The 19,874-nt window shown below is 38.2% G+C and overlaps 1 protein-coding gene and 1 pseudogene across 2 annotated transcripts in view; both read left to right on the forward strand.

The window, feature by feature from the left end:
- Nucleotides 1-9,545, forward strand: part of pik3r6 (phosphoinositide-3-kinase regulatory subunit 6) — a 28,329-nt gene extending 18,784 nt beyond the window's left edge. For both annotated transcript variants that reach the window (XM_008414537.1, XM_008414545.1), the window contains exons 12-21: nucleotides 397-684; nucleotides 2,852-2,951; nucleotides 3,614-3,736; nucleotides 4,443-4,550; nucleotides 4,667-4,769; nucleotides 5,012-5,079; nucleotides 5,277-5,367; nucleotides 5,475-5,536; nucleotides 6,281-6,387; nucleotides 6,566-9,545. In XM_008414537.1, the coding sequence (XP_008412759.1) occupies nucleotides 397-684; nucleotides 2,852-2,951; nucleotides 3,614-3,736; nucleotides 4,443-4,550; nucleotides 4,667-4,769; nucleotides 5,012-5,079; nucleotides 5,277-5,367; nucleotides 5,475-5,536; nucleotides 6,281-6,387; nucleotides 6,566-6,722 (1,207 nt within the window). In that variant the 3' untranslated portion in view covers nucleotides 6,723-9,545. The remainder of the gene's footprint in view (nucleotides 1-396; nucleotides 685-2,851; nucleotides 2,952-3,613; nucleotides 3,737-4,442; nucleotides 4,551-4,666; nucleotides 4,770-5,011; nucleotides 5,080-5,276; nucleotides 5,368-5,474; nucleotides 5,537-6,280; nucleotides 6,388-6,565) is intronic.
- A 130-nt stretch (nucleotides 9,546-9,675) lies between these two features.
- LOC103467814 (uncharacterized protein C16orf45 homolog) lies at nucleotides 9,676-19,860 on the forward strand (annotated as a pseudogene).
- Nucleotides 19,861-19,874: the final 14 nt, after the last annotated feature.

Raw genomic sequence — 19,874 nt, forward strand, 5'->3', positions numbered from 1 at the left:
TTTGACACGCTTTGAATGTTGTAAACAGAAGAGTTCATGGCGGGGTCAGTTATTGTAGCACCCATGTTCTGTGGTTGTGGAACAAGCCCAAAGCACTTGCTTTCCACCTCCAAGCTTGACAAATGCAGGTATGCTTCATCTGGCTTTCACCAACATGGCATGGTTCGGTATGACTCAACATTTCCACTTTGGTCTTGTCTGCCTGGGGGATGTTTTTCCGCCAGTCAACTTTCAAGCCAAGCTGAGATGTTATTTTTAACAAAAAGATAGTTTCCTCTTCTCGCCAGCCTTTAGAGCAGGCCATTAAACATTTCACTTTCCATATTCAGTTTGTCAGTGTTGTGATGTAGGCCCATCCCGGTCAGAATGTGAATTGTGCCTCCTCTTTCCGCCCAGTGAGCAAGACTCGAGTAGGCTGTCACGGCGAGGAGGTATCAAACTGAAACCGACGGCTAAGGACGGTATGGCGCTCATGCAAGACACGCTGGAGGACAACTCAAGTGCAGCAGGTGGAGGAGGTCCAGGGAAGGGAGGAAGGAGAGCGGCCACTCTGCAGAGGCGAGCGGGGATGAGCATGATGGAGAACCACTTCCCCAAGCAGCAGCGACACTTTATCGCAAAGATTGTAGTTATGGGAGATGACAGAGTTGTGGGTCGCCTGGCTAAGGCTTATTACTTCTACAGGTAAGTGTGTCAAATAAAATGTTTTTTTTAACAAATGAGTTAACAACTGTGGAACTGTTGATTGCTGTCCCATTGAATGTGCAGCCATATTCATGGTAATATTAGTGATAAAGCGTAATTATCTTTTATTTTACAGTGGTGTGAAAAATGATGGTCTCAATTTCCTGATCTTAATTTATTTGCATATTTGTCACACTTTAGTGTTTCAGAACAACAAGCCAACCTAAATAGTTAAAGAAAACGCACGTAAACACAAAATGCAGTTTTTAAACTATATGTATTCTTCATTATTGAAATATTAAGATCACAAAAGTTTGATATCACCTCAAGGTCACATTTCCATTTAAAACAAAACAAAAAAAAATAATCAAAAATCAAAACAAAAACAATAATAATAAAAAAAACTGAACAGGAACAAAGAGGTACTATTGTGAAGAAACATTATTTGTACATAACCAAAAGGAAATTAGATACCTAATAGAAACTTCCTGCAAAATGAACCAACTCTTAACTACGAGTGTTAGAATAATAACACAGGATACCTGTACTGACCACTGGATTGTAAACTGGCTCGTCTGTAAATGGACTGGGAATATTAATCTTTCCATCTGATAGACTTAATTTCTTTCCATTCTTCCAGAGTGAGAGATTCAGGACAAAATGCAGTTTTTAAACAAATTTGTTTATGATTGAGGGAGGAAAAAGTCCAAACCTATATGGTCCTGTGTAAAAAAAAAAAAAAAAAAAAAAAACGATATCCCCCAAAGCCTAATAACCAGTTGAGCCACCCTTAGCAGCAACAACGGAAATGAAGCATTTGCAACAGCCTGCAGTGAATCTTTTACAGCTGTGGGGGAATTTTGGCCCACTCATCTTTGCAGACTTGTCATTCAGCCACATTGAAGGGTTTTCGAGCATGAATAACTTTTTTTTAAGGTCATACAGCCGCATCTCAGTAGGATCTGGGTCAGGACTTTGACTAGGCCACTCCAAAGTCTTAATTTTGTCTTCGGTCTTCAGCCACTCGGATGTGGTGTATTTTGGATCATTTTCCTGCCATATGGCCGTACTTTCTCTTTCACAATTTTTTTGGTTCACAGCAGAATTTATGGTTCCACTTATCACAGCAAGTCTTCCAGGTCCTGAAGCAGCAAAACAGAACCATACCATCACGCCACCATATTTGTATGTTTTTTTTTTCTTTATGCATCACCACAGCTCCAGGTTGTCACCATTTGTGAAAACGGCTCTCACTGTTGATTCACTGCAGTCCCAAATGTTTAGAATTGGCTTTGTAACACTTTCCAGACTGATAGATCTCAATTATTTTCTTTCTCATTTGTCCCTGAACTTCTTTAGATTGCTGCTTGATGTCTAGGTTTTCAGAATCTTTTGGTGTACTTCACTTTGTCAGCCAGGTCCTATTTGAGTGACGTCTTGATTGAGAACTGGTGCATCAGTAATCGCACCTAGATGTGGCTAGAGACAATGATACACCACACAATGTTTTAACAGGGAGAGGTCAATCACTTTTATAAACAGGGCCATGTAACCAACTACTTGACTATAATTAAATTTGGTTTTTCTGAAACAGGTAAGTGTGAAAACATGCAAAAAAATTGGAAATCAGGAAGGATTGGAAACCATTTTTGACTCCACTGTATTACACTGTGATGGAGTGGTTTTTGTTTATGCATTAAAACTATGTTAAACAGCTGCCATGATGAAACATATTACCATATCTATATAAGGTATTGCAGCAGAAGAACTTCATAGCCTCAAAACTTCAAAAAGGGCAGCAAACGTTATATGTGTTAAGTTTCTGCCTGCTTTAGCAGTTGATGTAACAGCTTGCTCTAGATTAAGAAACAAATGTGGTTTTCTAAAGATACATGACATCAGACACAACATGTCATCTTTTGACCCTAAGTGGACGGCAGTACATCCTAAGATGAATTGGTGATACATCACTGAAATATTCAAAAAGACTTTACAAAACTCAGTCTGAACTCAAATGTTTTCCTGCTTTCGGCTTCTGACTTGAGAAATAAACAGAAGTTCTTTGACTGCAAATGTAACTTCCTGAAATGCAACACGTGCTTCACCACAGTTGTCAGAACTATGCGAGCCTGACGCTTCTGGTGAATCTATTCTGTGGCCTTTACAGAAAGAGAGAAGCACGGCGGCTTTTTCTTACAATGAGAGTCAGTCTCCAGTTCTACTACATTCCTGTTTGCCCTGGTCAGCTGCCAGTCTCTCCTGTTACGGTAAGGCAACCTCCCTGGGTGAAATCCAGCCCACTTACATAAGTAAATAAACATGCCGGGATTGTGAAACATGGGGCAAATCCTAATTGTGGGTAATTACTACAGTCAGACTTATTATGTAGTTGTTGAAATCACTTGGACATAATTTTCTTTAAAAAAAAAACCTTCAATGCATGTCTCACTGTAAGTCGTGGAGATTTATGTTTCAGACTAGGTTCACAGTTTTTATTGTTGCAATGTTTTGTTTTTGTTTTTTTTAACGCTGAACTCTTGGTTTGATCCACTGAGTCTAGTCTTTTGTTCTATAAATAATGGTAACCATATATGAAATGCTACATAAACGCAACTAAATTAACCACTTTCAGTGATGCTGTAAACCAGCTTGCTATGACATACTTTGAGTGTTTATTGTCAGCAAACGTGGAAATAAAAAAAAAAATCTTACATTGCTCTACATTATTTTGTCATTTTAGGTTATGTTAGGTCGTGGCCTACTCTCCTACTATCTCTGTTGTTTTGTAGCTCTGCTTTCCTACAACCTTTTTTGTTGCTTAGCACGGATACCTTCCTCTTTTTTTTTATGCAGAACATTTCAAACTTCAAGCTCTTTTTTTAATGATAGTTGTTTGAGGGATTTTTAGTTTCACGTTCCTTATTTGTAGGTAAACCTCAATCAGTCCACGGGGGATTCCTGCACTCTTGGTTCCTACTTGAGCAACGTGGATCCATGGTACAACAGCAACATCAACAGTTTGGGAGGCATGATTCATAAACTGGCTAAATTGGTATGACATCTTAAAATGTATCTTTAGAAACTAGACTACCTAAGTATTCACTTATGTCCTTACTTGGTGTTGCCAGATCCTTTATGTGACTCACCTTACATATATATGTCTTATGCAAATATCACTGTATTATCCTATGTTTAGCTTGTCAGCATTGCAGCTGTTCTCTTCTTGAGCTCAAACACAGGAAGTTGCTTTGCAACATTTCTGCCAGGGAAAAAAACTGTGCTGAATTTACCAAAACCACAAGTAAAGAATCTGTAAGCACTGTTGAAACTGTCCCAACTGTATTCTTATACAGGAAACAGAAAAATCATTGCATGGCGTGGGGGGGAATGTAAATGACAATACATGTGAGTTGGTGTGTCAGGAGGCCTAGAAATCCTCTGGATGTTAATCCATACATGCTCTTGTCTGGATTTTTTGTCATTTTTAACCATAGCCTCTCATACATTTTCCCAAATATCCTCCTCAGTAAAAGCCAGGATCAAATTAAAACAGAGAGGAGCGTCCTTGGTCTGTAGAGACATTTAGAAGTGATTTGATTGACATTTTTTATTTTATTTTCATTAATAAAAAAAGTATCTAATTCTTACTTTATATGCTCTTTTGTGTCACTCGCAGTGTTTTCATAGCACATTAGTATCCTGAGTGTGACCAGGCCCAACATCAGGTGGATTAATCTTTCATGATTTTTCTCTTTCAGCAAGAAATGAATCCAGAGAGACCCAAAGACCCATTCATCTCTGATGTCATTGCTTACTATGTCCGCAGCGGCCAGCAGCCTGTCTACTTCAACATCTATTTTGTAAAGGTAAAGATGTGTAGCTCTTTTTATGCCGTTTTTCTAAAATGTAGATTTATTTTTAAGAAAGAAAAGCATCTTCTGTATATATTTTACAGTCTTAATAAAGTTTCCTTTTCTGTTAGATTACATTCCACAGCATGACAAAGGATCCAGTGGAAGATGTGTTCCTCACTAACCTGGAAATAGAGTTCCCAGAGTTCAAACATATTGCAGCTTCAATGAAAGGTGACTTGACAACACATTGGGTGTTTGCTATTGCTTTCCCTCAGATATTTTACACAGTGTACCTGCAGGTTCAATCCATTGTGAGCTACTCCTAGTCACCAAATCGTAATCACAAATATGAAAAGCTAAAAAATAAAAACTAAACCAGACTCCAGCTGCACGATCTTCTCTTTGTTCTTGTTTTTGACGTACCACAAACCCTGATCCTCTGATGTAACTACATAATTCATATTTTCAAACAGATAAACATAAGAGGAGCTCGGGCTTGGGGGAAGTCTGTGGAGTTGTTATCTCTATGAATTACAAAAAGGTGAGTCGTACTTTTTTTACATCCAGCTTTTCCTCATAACATTCCACTGACAGGAATCTTTGCCAGATGCCTTACCAAATACCAAAAAGTGCCAGTAAATTTCTATCTTTGCTAATCTTTGTGTTCTGGCATTTGCTTCTATTTGTGGCCTCTGACACTTACTTGTTGTTCTTGTGTGTTTCTTCTGTGGCGTCCAGATGACGTTGAGTGGGCGGGATGTTGATGTAGGAATTTCAGCGCGAACAACAGGCGCTCAGATTAATGCCATTCCCTCCAGCGAAGCAGAAGGTTCAGCTTTTTTTGTACATAAGGCTTAATCACAAATACCAGCTTTTTCATTTTCTGATTCGTCTCATTCGTCTGCTGTGAATAATCTCTTATCTTTCCGTTTGTAGATCTGAACTGTTTGACTCTAACATTGAACGAAGCTCCATCAAAGACAAAAGGCTCGAGTGGGGTGAGTCAGGACAGAACCACCGAAGTGACGAGCACCAAACTAAAATAAACTGCCTTGCAAAAGCATTCATGCATGAAAACTAAAACATTAGTTTGGATTTTTTTTATAAATGGTATACTTAAAAGTGTGGTGTGCATTTAGGTTGATTCTGATAGCCATAAATAAAATACTTTGATTGTCACCTAATTATTAAAAATAGCCCGTCTGTGTGTCAGTATAAATCCAGATGTTCTGTGAAAGTTAGAGAACAATAGTGAACAAAGGGCATCATGAAGACAAAGGAACACGACAGGCCAACTAGAAAGTTGTGAAGAAGTTTAAATAAGAGTTGGATTATAAATGATACACCCCGTTTGTGTCTGAACGAGTTTCAGGTTTTTTTTTACAAAGAAAGATCTGGGCAGGCAAATTAGAGTGTAGATGTCCAAAACTGGTAAAGACATTTTAAATAGCAGCTGTAAAAGCAGTGAAAGTGCAACAGCACAAACAGTCACTCAGTGGGATGAATTCAAACTTTTTTCACATTTGAAAAATTTGAAATGCATTTAGCATTGTTTTTCTTCCATTTCACAATTGTGTTTTGCTTGGTCACATGAAAAATCACAATTAAATACACAGAAGTTTGTGGTAATGCCACAATATGTTCAAGGTTTTGAGGAATATGATAGTTTTATGTGCACTTGTATATAAACATTTCGTGAAGCACCTAATGTGCATTTTTAAAAAATTATTTTATTTGAACAGGAATCAAAGATTCGAACAAGCAACATTAAGATTCGTACCTTGGAGAGGCGATCGTTTACTCTCACCCTGGACAAAGACAGTCGGAGGATTTACAAACACGTGCAGAGGTAACGATTTGAACTGTTGCACACCTTTGAATGAAGGTCAGCCATGATTGCTGGGTTTAAATGCGTGACATTAAATCTTGATGCAGCTTACTCTGAAGCCTTAAGAACATTCCGCACACTGGTGCTACAACTTTACGCAGTTCAAACTGACCTACTATTTTGAACATTTTCATTGTAGCGTCGAGATCTCTCCTTGTCTGGATCCTGGCTACTGCGTGCAGAAATCCATGGGGTCCAAATTCTGCACCGATGGAGCTAAAGATGCTGGACTGAGCAAATACATGAGCAAAACTCTTCCTCTGCCAGTCAACACATTTGCTGGCATTATCAACTGATGTGTCAAAGCTGTCCTCACTTTGCTTAGTGAGCGGGAATGATGGTCGTCTTCCCAAACGGATCTTCAAAGAACGACAGCAAAAGAAAGAAAACGGTTATCTTTCAGACCTAACGAGCTGCTCCTGGACCCAAAGTGTTTCACGTCTGCCACTTTGCTCTTACTGACATTGATTGAGAAAGACTTTTTTTTCAATTCAGAAGTAACTTAAGCACCACATATGATCAAATTCTGCAAGTGACTGCCTCATCAAGTCCACTGGTTTTACAGTGTTAAGAAGTTTCATCACGCTGCAAGATGGGATTGACCTACATCAGCATTGTGCTCTTCATGAAAAACCTGCTGTGCACACTTTGGTGATCACAGATATTCATTATATTTAACTGTGCCTAATACCAATGATCAATATTGTCCAGAGAGACCAGCATAGAAAATTAAGTAAGCAAATATACATTGATCAGCCACAATAAAACCACTTGTATTTAGCAGTTCAGGGTGCGGCCATCATGCATTGTGCTTGTTCTACAAATGGGAACCTGAGTTTGCATCTTGGGGAGCATTTTCAGCAGTCCTGTTTAGTCCACTTTTTATTCAACCTCTAGTTTGTTTGCAGAGAAAATCTGGTTTGTTTAGCAAGGAACCCATCAAAACTCGAATGCAGAGCAAAAAAAAAAATAAATAAACCAGACATTCAACGTGATCGTGATGAGAAAATAATCATTTCAGTCATCAGACTTGAGACTTCACTTGAACTTGGAATGAAGAAATGAGACATAACTTGGACTTAAGGAAACACGATCTAACATCTGTGTTTGGCACCTTGGCATTTTTCTTGGTATTCTAAACAGTGTTAGCCATAGTAAAACATGTCCTTCTATTTACTATGGCATCATGACGGTTCTTTAAGTACCAACGTTAATCAGTTTCCATTACCTGTCAGAGGTTTAGCTTTGTGGCTGATCAGTGTTTGTATTTCAGAGCAAGAAAAAAATGTATCGGTTAATAATTTGGAAGTCGTAACAACAAATCTGCGGGGAACATGCTTCGTGAAGGCATCACACAATGCAGAAGATTTGAAGAGCTGATCTTAACGCTTACTTTACTCCTATTTACACACTACCTTCAAACCTTCTTCCTGACCCACACAGACACACGCGATTATACAAGAATGCCCTCTGAGCTGACCTGCCACCTGCTGGAACATCGATCTTACTGCTCTGATCTGATGCTCAGGATCTTTGTTACTGCTACCATTCAGACATCTAGTCCTGTCTCATCTGTTACATAATGTACACTCGTTTCAATGTGAAATTACTGACATTAACCTTTATTTTGATTGTAGACATTTTCCAGAATCACCTGACATAACATGGTGCAACTAGAAGCATGAGCATCGTCAGGAATTACTCAGGACAGAAGCAACTATTAATTATAATCAAATTAATAGTTGGGAAGGTGCTGTTAGGCCTCTGATTTACCCTCTTATAAGGCAATATGCACTAACTACAGGGACAGTTTTTCAGGGTTGCATACTTGCTATTACGCAACACAGACATGTTATAACATGTGCATAGATACAAGTAAAACATCTTGCAGCATTGAAGTGGACCTGCTATACATTAAATGGTATATTTTAGTGTTAAAATTTTATGTTGCACTAAATTAGCATTTTTAAAGCTGTGTAAAGTATATATTTAAAGTATAAAATAAGACTTGTAATTACTGTGAAATATTCTATTAATGCATAATCACCATTTGATATCTCTCAGCGTAGCAAGGGAGGATTGTGATCTGACACAACTACTGGTTTTGTTCTTTTTTCATGGCAAATGTAAAAGTGAAGCGAAGGTTGTATTTAAAGGTTAGTTACCTGCAGCAGTAAGATGTTTGACGTCTAGGTTTGACACTGAAACTGAAGCCAACGGCTCGTTAAAGAGGTGCTAAGACCTAAACGGACTTCTAGCGTCTTAAAACGACTCCAGTCTCAAAAATGCCAGAGCAATTTAAGTAAACTGGGTTAGTTATTTATACTGATGCTGATGATTAAATATAGAGGAAACAGTGGTAGGAAGTGCTACACCGCCATCAATGAACTACTGAGTACAGGACATGTAAGCTGTTAATGATGAAGGCCTACCTGATATGAAGCAGATTTATGGCAGATTAAAATTTGTTTTCGTTCATTTTTATACTTCTGTACTTTGAAATGAATTATTTTGGGTTTTTACTGTTACATTTTCAAGATCATCGTTTGTGCACTTCCTCCTACTTTGAATCATTGGCGTCTGAGTAGATAATGGCTCAGTACAGGATTATGATGTGATGAAAACATTAAAGTGTTTCCATTGACTGCTGTAGTATTTTTGAGATTGGAAGTTTTTTTTTAGATGGTACAAATCTGCTTTGCTCTTGGTTTCTCTCAGCTTACTAAACTTAGATACCAATATTTGTATATTACAGGTAGCATATTAACATCTTTCCATTTTTAACAGCTTCACTTTAAAAAAAAAAAGGTCAACTATCCCTTTAAGTTACTGTTTAATGTATTTGTTTTTACTGGTTAAAATCAAGTATAATTTGCACCCTGATGAGTATGATTTCTGTCGCTAAAGACCTCAGGAACTGGAAGTGGTGTGTGTTTAAATGAATGAGATTCATTAACCAATTAGGTGCATGTATATGTGTATCTGCTGAACTGGCAGGGGATTAATCATGGGTTTGAAATTCATGATGTATTTTGCACATTGTTTCCTCCTTATGTTATGAATATGTGTTGCATTCAGACTTTGGGAATGTTATTGTCTAAATAAATGATTTGGTTTTCTAAAAAAAAAACAAAAAAGAAAAGCTACGTTCATGTATTCATTTATTGGGGAAAAAGTTGGCTGCTGTAATTCTCTCCAGAGGTCGCCAGATGGCGCTGTTTGTTTGAAACACGTTGACGCATTAGCATTCTCCTACCAGAGCTGGAGGGAACCTCAGGAACATCTTGCCGCCTTTGCCTCCGTGCGTTAGTGACTGACTGCTGATGACTCACAAATACATCAACAATCCGCCTGCAAGTCCCTCCCCTGTAGTTCTCTGCTGCTGCCCTGCCGCTGCTACCGGAGAGCAGCTGCAGCACCGATGGAGAAGAAGCAAGGATCCGCTCACCAGTATGGTTCACTGGAGCACACCACATGGAGCGGAGACGCCAAAAAAACAGGTCATTGTTTTAAACTTATCCTTCTGTCCCTGTTGACGGGGCTGAATCTGACCTTTGTGTACATATAAAGGTGTCACATTGAATAGCACTGCTGACTCCTAAAGCATTACTGTAAAATGCAATTTAACAAGTACTGAATAGTTGAATATTGGCTTTAGTGTAATTGTATAGCATTGTTGTTTCAGCATTTCCTAGTTTGTTTGGGAAGGTTTAGTAGTTTTTTGCTTCTTTTGCGGAGAGACATCTTTTTTTTAAATTCATAGTACAATTGATAGTTGTTTTTTTTCTAACAGCTGCAGCTCTGGAAATGTCAAGAATCCGCAGGTGTCTTTTGAGTCAGTTTACAGATCATCTGCCTGTTTATCTGGCCTTTATAGTCCAGCCACTTGGTTTGTAAAACAATAAGTTACGCTTCTTGTGGGGATATATAAACATTCTTGTCTCATTTTGCTTATTGCTAAACCATTTGTGTTAATTCAACTTTTGTACTTTTTTGACAAATTCAACAAAAAGCCACTTCACTTGGGAGGTTTTCAGACAACAACGGTGAACAAGCAGCTTTGAGAATACAGAGAAGCAAACTAAACCTTTTATGACTTGCATGCAAAATGTATAGGAAAAAAAAACTAAAACTGCGCATCACTTTGAATATACCATCGCCATGGTGATGCAAAGTGGTAACAGCATCATCCTTCGGGAATGTTTCTTTTTTTTTTCTCTCAGTAGAGTCAGAGTTGACAGGAAGATGGATGGAGCTAAAGAGACGGCAATATCGGAAGAGAACCTGTTAGAGGTTGTAAAAACCTTTAGACTGGGCCGGAGTTTCACCTTCCAACAGGACAGTGATGCCAAATATACAATCAGAGTTAGAATGAAATGGTTGATGACTGAGCTTGAGTTATTTAGAAAGAAAAAGAAAAAAGAGGACAAGTAATTTAGGGGCTGAGCACAAATAACTTGTGAAATATGTCGGATTTTATTTCCATTTATCTATAATTTTTCTTATACACAAATATGCATTACTTTGTGTTGGTTTGTGACAAAATCTCCCCCAGTTACCCTGGCATTTGTTATTTAATGAAACAAAATATAATAGACTTCAAGGGGTCTAACTGCTTTAGTACAGCCCTATAAAACAATGCAGATTATATTTATCATGACTTTCCATTTGCAAGCTTTTATTTGTTCATACACCTCATGTTAGTCCTATGAGTCCTAAATGTTTTATGTTGTGCTGTTTTTTGAAGAAAAGCATAAAATTCTTCCTGTCAACAAGTTGTAACTAAATCATATTCATAAACTTAAAAAAAACAAAGTTTTCTATTGCAGTTTAACATTGTTGATCAGTAAAGTGTTATCACTTCATGCTCTTTTTATATAGTATATATATATATATATATATTTTTTTTTTTTTATTTATTTATTTATTGCATTGATTATCCTATTTTCCTCTTATTTTTCTTATTTTCCCCATCCAGTAATTTTTTTCAAAGTACAGCCATGTAAAAGAGAGCTATAGAGTTCTGAAAATGATTTCATTTGGCCTCACCAGAGTCACTGATATTTGCAGGAGTTTGCATTAAGAATGGAGCTACGGGGTGACATTATAGAGGAAAAATAAAAGGAAATGGTAAAGGGAGAGAGAGTGAGGATGAAGCAGCGAGTATTTCTGAAAGGTCTGGTGATGACTCATAACTACTCAGTGACAGTATTACCTGGTCTCCAGAGCCTCTGCAGTACAGCATGCTGTCTCCAGTAGTATACGTCAGTAAGTATAATGTGTGTGACACCAGGATTTCTGATGCATGTGCTTATGTAGTCTTTATAATAAACTAGCATGTTTATCATCTCTACATTGGAAAATTATGTTTTTGAAGGAGCAAGAGACCCGATTATTTTCTCTCTCAGATGGCCCATGTGTGTAAATTTCATTCATTGCCTTTTCTGCATGCATAATCTTATTTTATTTATTGACACACTAACGATATAATTGTGTCATTTTCAATAAAATCTATTCTAAAATTCACTAAAGCTGCTTATCCAATATTGTATCTTATCTTCAGTTTAGCTATATCAGTCTGAATCAAATGAAAAAAAGTCTTATTTTTCATGAAAACGTACAGATCCAGTAGGTTGTGAAATGATGACAAAAATATTTTTCAAATAATCTGAAATGTTGGCTAGTGACTATCAGAGAACATCCAATTTCAAGTCATCTTCTCTCCTGTACTTTGACTGGGCCACGTATTTTGTCCTTCATAAATACCCGCTGTCAGTCTGGTAAAGATCATTTGATCATCAGCTCAATAACATTTAAGCTGCGTGTTTCTAATCTAAGACGGTGAAGGGGAATCCTTACAACAACTTGGTTTTTCAGTGGCCTACAATCTGTTTGTTGGATCACATTTTTCATTCTCACAGCCCAACATTTGTGTGTCATGGACTGCAGCTGTAAATTACAAGAATGAAGACTCCATTCCAGCAAATATTTGCCAGTTTACTCTAATGCTTATCATGAAGTACGGTTAATGCATTGTTCAGAGCTTCTGCTGTGGCAGCCTTGAGTCCCACAGATCTAATTTCACTGAGTATTGCACACTCCTGTTCTGCCTTTTTACTACAAAGCAGTACCTTTGCTGCACTTTAAACCCCAGTTGTACCTGGATCAAGGCTCGGTGTGACTTGAATAGAGATGACATACTAGAGCTATGCTGAACAGTGAGATGTGTAAATAAAAAGGTATTAAGGGCTCGAGAGAGTCAGAAAGTGAGGTGATATTGGTGTTACTTGTTGGGGTCCTTCTTTACAGCCGGCTAGCCGGAGCTGCTCGATGAATCAGTTCACACACAGGAAGACATGGTTTCCTGAAATTGCTCAGTCTGGGCTTTTGTCACGAGCCTGTAAGCATCTAGCATGAATTTCTTTATCAAAAGGTGCTGAAAAATGTATAAAATCTAAGGGGAGATGATAAAATATAAACATTAATAGATACTGATAATGATTGTAAAGTAAATATAAATACCGTAGTAACCATTGTTAAAAGTGAGGCACAGTTTTTTAAACCAATGCTTTTTTAAAAAATTTGATTTTAGTAACAAATGTGACAGGAGTAACTGTGGCATAATCTTTCTTTACAAAAAATGTTGTTCAGAGCCGAGGGAGGGAAAGTTTTTTTCTCTTTTGACTCTCGAATGGTTGTTAATCTGTAGCCTCAGAAATGAATGTTTTCTGTGTTAATAAATCCTTTTGCATAGTATTTTTATGAGAAGCCTTATTCTTTCCTTTCGTTTTTACGCATTTAGTCTGTTATGAAAGCAGGCCTTGTTACTTTTGTCTAATATTTTAATCAAACTTTTCATTTTTATTTAAAAAAACAAATTAGCAGAACCCTGCTAGCAAATCTACTAGCCATAACCAAACTCAGTAACCAAAATTCCTCAGGTTGCCGTTCAAATAAATAGAACAGCATGGCTGATAGATGAGCTGATGCAGTTCCTCCTCTGTTTTTTTTTTCTCTTTGTATTTGTCCTGTTTTTAAAAAGACAAACCACCATTCTGTCAATCAAAGCAAAGTTCTGAGCAGGAAGGAGCCAGTGAGAGTGAGAGCTGAGCAGCGAAAAGGAGAAGAAGTGGGAACCTGATCTCACAACATGGCAGTCGACTCTATTCACTACAATCGCTCATAGAGTTGATTCTTGTGAGCATGATCCTTCACTAAGTGTGAATGAACAGTTTAAAGTACAGAATGCAGGCTGTTTTGATCGGCATCCATTTTGATATTTTTTCCATCATAAATGGTTCAATCTGTGATTGGTGCAGGCTGCAGCAGAGCCTGGTTTGCCCTTTTACACTAGAAGAAAAAACTCCTCCTTCATGATCAAACTTTGATTTGATCTCCACTACCCGTCCTTATAATAACCACTCATTTCGGTCAGTATGTATTAATACAGAAGAGCACTCAGTGTATAAAAATGGGCGTCTGTACAAATTATTGTAATTCACAACTTAGTATTAACGGAGAACCTTTGAAGCAGAACGCCTGTGCAGACGCAGTGTGCAGCTGGCTTTTTGCTTTTTGCAATTAAACAATTTCTGTGTGCGTGTGTGTGCGTGTGCGTGTGCAAGTGTGAGTGACGGCTCACACTTGCACTGTGCCAGTCACTCTGACAAACTGGGATTTGACTGTGACTCTCTGCTCTCCAGCGTGGAGCAATTTCCCAACTCCACCTGCTGCAGCTGTTTAACATGCACATTCATACTGGGTTATTGTTATGCTGTGCCAGAGTTGATTATTTTTGAAAAGTGTATTACCCACCCTGTCTGTGAGCGGTAATTGAAACAATTTTAAACTCCCCCGATAAAAACAGCAACTCTAATACCCCATGACACATTATGTACGTTTTTTTTTCTTTTTTCCAGTGATAAGACTTTTCCTTCCTCTCTTCCAGAGGACGATGTGGTGTCCATGGCGGACTCCACCATTACTGTGGATGACATCGAGGGGGAGCTCTTCAAGATTGAGAGGATCAGGGACATCCTGGTCCGGAGGGAGTCAGAGCTCAGATACATGTAAGTGGATCCCTACGGCTAACTATTAACTTTTTTTAAAGGAAAGAAACTAAAGTGATTTTTTTTTCTTTTATTCGAGCAAAACATTATTCACACCGTCTATCCCATTTATTGCATCTTTTTTTTAAGATAATTTCTACTCTTTTTACCTCATCTGATTTTTTTTTTCAGTGTAATCTACCCAGTCGATAAAAAAATAAATAAATCTAAATAATTGGTTAAGTGCATAAATGCCTGACGATGCTTCACTTCCACTTCCAAATTCACTCAGACCCATCCTGGTGCTCCAATCTGTACTATTCCGCCTTCTGCGACTCTGGACAGGAGGAACAGATTTAGGAATCCACTGAATTGATGGTCAAAAGTGTTATGGAATAATTAAATTAAATAAGGTTTTTTAGCAATGTCCTAAAAGGGCTTATATTTAATATCACGTTTAGAAATTAAAAAGTCTGAAATGAAATGCATAAAAAAATTTTAACTCTTGGTCTCCGATTACGTTTCCTTTCATTTCTCATTTCTTTTTATTTTTGAAAAAAAATAAAATAAAAATACACCCACGGTATTCATTTGAGAATGTTAATAGCGGTAACAAAACTACAAGGCCAATGGTGCGGAGCAGCAAACAGCCCTGTGTGAAGTCTCCCCCTCAAATGATTTTGTCCTCAAATTGGCTTATATTTGTTTGCTGAACAGAGGTTACATTTGTACATATATGTAAGTTAACTTAGGTTATTTTTCCAGAATTTATATAGCTACTGTATGTAGTTATCCTAAAATACATTTAAATGTCCTAAATTAGCCTTTTTAAAACGCAAAGAAACCCTTTAAATGAAAACTTATTTTTCTTAAAGCTTTTAATCACTTATTATGCATTTAATTTAGCATAAATCCAGACTAGATGTCCATAGAGGCTGAATCTAAAAGCTAAATTAAGATGGATCAGACCAAAGTGGACCTCTACCTTCATAAGCTATTCTATGAGCCTTTCATCAGTAGTTAAGATTTATTGTTAATTACGCAAATACCAATAATTATTTAGACAGTAAACGTAGGTAGAAGATGGTGCTTTATTGTTATCTTCCTGTGTGAAACATGTGCTGAGAAATGAACATATAAAGCATTTCCTGTTAAAGGTACAGTCTCATTTAAAGGTAAACTCATAAATGTATAAAATGGGCTTACAGGGATTAAAGGTGTTAAAAGTTGTCACTATTTTATTAATCACTCTCTTCATTTAGACAGTTGCTCTGACTTGAAGCAGCTTACAGGCTCTGTTCTCATAAAAACTGGAAATGCGATTAAATATATGCCTCCCTGAACATTTTGCGCTTGAAGCCGGTCAGCATTGCAGCCGGCACGCTATTATTTCACTGTTACCACCGTCGTCTTCTCTTTCATTTTCACTCACACAGCCCTCTTTTCAGATTTCAGTGGCTCCACTTTTCCTTCCACTGTGCAGGCTAATGCATGGATATTTATTCATACGCTCCCGATGTAGATAGACAGCAGCAACATTCAGAGCGGAGAGGGAACGTGAGGGAAAAGTGGGGGCAGGAAGGGATGAACTCCATGTTTCCTTGACCGCGCTGCCATTTCTCCCTAAAGATCTGGAGGATCCAAGGCGGGAGCCGAGGAGCGGAGCTGGCTCGGCCGACAGAGATAAACGTGTGTGATAGTGTGTGAGCGTATGCAGGGTCTCCCACCTCACCTCAGTGTCACTAATCGTCCACCGGTTCCGTGAAAGACGGAGCGTAAAGAAGTGGAAATGATCCAGGTAGACGTGGTGCGACAGCCTTCAGCCTGCATTTCCACCCAGCTCTCATTCCTTTTAGGAATTCCTCCCCGTTTCTGTGCTGAGTTTTAAATCTTTTTTTTTTACATCCTCAAGAGCTTCTTTTAGAGGTTTTCTTTCAGCTCCGACAGATTTCCAGTCCAGCTTTCAACTCACGTCACCTGAATGAGTAAAGGCTGCTCTGCGTCCATCAATGAGTTAGACATGTCCAACGGTTCCAGCAGATTCAAAGACCTGCTTTTCAGTGCCAATCAGACCTATTTATTGCTGCCATTTTGACACGGCTGTTTGACATTTTCACACTGCTGTCAGTAAGACAGAGACTCCTTGATAATTTCCTCCCTGCTTTGCATGAAGGTTGTGAAACGCATGAGAATCTACAAAAAAAAAAAAAAAGCTGGAAGGTAATTACCGACCCTGGATGAAGTGATTGCCGGCGTTGATACGCTGCGTGCATAGAGACTTGGAAGTCGCCGTGATTAAAAATGTGATGCCGTTGTGTACAGTGTGCAGCACTAACTTGTAGATTTGAACGGTGTGTGTGTTTCTTCCATGCTATCATGTCTGAGCAGGATGGATGACATTCAGCTGTGTAAAGAGATTACTCGACTGAAGAAGGAGCTTCACAAACTGGTGTCTGTACCAGGTAGGAGACCTTCACTCTATATGATGGTCAAAACAGGAAAAAAAATAGGTTTAGGGTGCAGTCTCATTAATTAAATCTTCAAATGTTGATATGTTTTTGTCGAATTCATACGTAAACCTAAATGCAACACCAAATCTGTTGGTCAAACAGTCATGAAATAACACCCTCATTCCCCCCCCCCAACTCAAATTTCTCAGAGTTTACAGCACAGTCTGTACCATCACTTCAATTCAAGGTTCTTTTCAAAGGAAATCAAAAGTCCATTTCAGTTTTTCTCAAGCAGAAACTCACAGTAAATCAAATCCACACCAATGTTACCAAATTGTCTTTATACTCTAGATAAGGACAAGTCCAACGAAGACCGACAGAAGGAGGAAGAACTGCTGCAGCAGATTCACAAGCTGGTGGAGACCAGAGACTTCTTAGTGGATGATGTTGAGTTTGAACGCCTCAGGTGTGTGTCATGCTCTATAGGAACCTTTTGATGCATTCTGTTGTTGTCTGATCTGACATATTGGAGAGTGACGGATAAAGTGCAATAAATAGATCAAGCTAACAAGATGCAAAGAACACACAATACATGCAACATAGAGACGTCCAAAGGGAATCTTAGTCTGTACAGACCATTTTGTGAGAACTGTTGAAAATGGTCATTTCAGAATTATGCATTTAACATTTTTGAGGGATAACAATGCTGTTTCTTTTAAAAACATTTAACCCAGAAAAAGAAAATAACAGACATGTGACCCCAATTTTGTTTTCAGGGAAAAAGAAGAAGATAAAGAAATGGCAGAGTTTTTGAAATCCAGATTGCCAGGAAACTTGAAGAAATCAGGTATTTAAGCAGGCAAAAATGAGAAATTATGTTATTAAATTTTAAATGTGACATCTAAATACATCAACAGCTGGAGAGACCCAGAATTTCTAACGTCTATTGGGACTCACTCGTCTCGGTTAAAAATAGTGTTCGTGATTCAAAAGTAAGAAAGAGACTGGGCAAAAATGTTCTAATAGGCTGAATTTATACAGCATATATGCTGCTCAAATTTACGGAAGAGGATTAGGGCCACTGGGAAAAAAAAAAACAGTTCTGACTTTAATCTCAGAATTCTGAGATTAAAGTCAGAATTCTGAGAAAAAAAGTCAGAATTCTGACTTTAATCTCAGAATTCTGACTTTAAACTCAGAATTCTGACTTTAATCTGATAATTCTGACTTTAATCTCAGAATTCTGAGATTAAAGTCAGAATTCTGAAATTAAAGTCAGAACTGTTTTTTTTTTTTTCCAGTGGCCCTAATCCTCTTCCGTACAAATTGCCTTACACTTGAGCCACATTCACTAATAAAAAGCCTGAGTGGCAGCCTATGGTTTCCTAACCCGGGGGAATATAGATATGCAGCAGGAAGTAAACTCGAATTATAACATTTTGATTTTAAGACATATTCTTCTCTTACAGAGCCACAGTTGATCAGAATGAAACAAAAAACCAGTTTCACACTTGCTAAAAAATTATTTAAAAAAAAATTAAAAAAAACTTTTGGAAAAATATTCTGTGGCTTGACAAAGCAGAAGCAAAACTAACATGTCATTTCAGAAAAAGAACATCATACCTGCAGTCAAACATGGTTCCGGTAGCATAATGCCACTTGATTGAACTGTGAATTTTGCTCTCCTGAAGGAGAAAATCCCGAAGGAGAATGTCCAGGTATCCGTTCATGGATGTAAAGCCAGGCAGACTTGGAATGTGAAGTAGAAGAGGTATCCAAACCGCACTAGCAATTTCACTCCTGGATGAAAGAAAAGGAAAATGAAAACCTTTTAGTGATGCGAAATCAAAGCAATCTTGACAAGATGAGCAGCTCAAACTTCCTCCACAGTGTTGCAAAGGAAAAAAATAAATTCTTGACATCATCTGCTCCTGCCGGAGGTGACGAGAAACATTTAATAACTTTGAAGGGGCAATTACATCCATTTTTTTTTATATTGTCTTTGCCTCTTTCGCCTTCATATCCGGGTCTGATGGCAGCTTACCTCACCAAACAACACCACACGCAGGCAGTGAACAGATCGCACTCTGCAGGACCAATCATTCCAATCATGTTATTATGGTGTATTTATATCATGAGACCTGGTTACATCCGGAGCGGTGACCTGCTTTATCCGACTTGTTTTGGATTTTAGGTGCATCATCAAGAAGGGTGCCAGCCAGAGCTCAGCAGACTTCCTCCCCTTTCACCAAGACAGGCCTCACCCTCCTGAAGGAGTGCTGTGGCTTCACGTGCTCCATCATGTAGAGCGAAAGACTCGCACACCAAGTTCACCAATTAGGTGTGAGAAAGAGACGCAAAGAGACACTGACGGAGGCGTGCACATCTGTGGAAACTATTTTGTTGCAAAAATGATCAGAATATTCATTTTTGCCTCTGCTTTATGTCTGTGCTTCTCATCCCTGGTGTAACCTAACTGTAAATACTTTCTTTTATACCCAGCGCTAAAGGCTCGGAGCAGCCAAGCCCAGCAGCAGCTGTTGGCGTGTGCACACTAATTGGACTCAACCATCATGACTCAGCCACAAGTTGTATATTTCAAAGTTTTCATGCATCTCCGATAATTGTCATCTCTTTTTCAAAGAGTTTCTCATTTTGCAGTGAGTAAGCCTGGACGCAGCTAGAACTTTATAATTAGTGTTTGGGAGATAATGGCGATGAAACTTCGTGTCGGCACGAAGCTGCGTGCAGTTTGGCGACAGACAAACGCGGGTTTAACCTTTGAAAAAGCGCCGATTTATAAAAGAGGAAGCCGAGTTTTTATATTCCACTTTTTCCTCCAACATCTAAGTCAACTCAGAAGTTCCAGCTTTTTTTTAAATTTGCTTTTGAATGTCTGCATATGAAGTTGAAATTAGATATCTACTAGTGCTGTATAAATGTTTAATAT

The sequence above is a fragment of the Poecilia reticulata genome, linkage group LG1, assembly GCF_000633615.1.
Source record: "Poecilia reticulata strain Guanapo linkage group LG1, Guppy_female_1.0+MT, whole genome shotgun sequence".
NCBI classification, from domain to species: domain Eukaryota; kingdom Metazoa; phylum Chordata; class Actinopteri; order Cyprinodontiformes; family Poeciliidae; genus Poecilia; species Poecilia reticulata.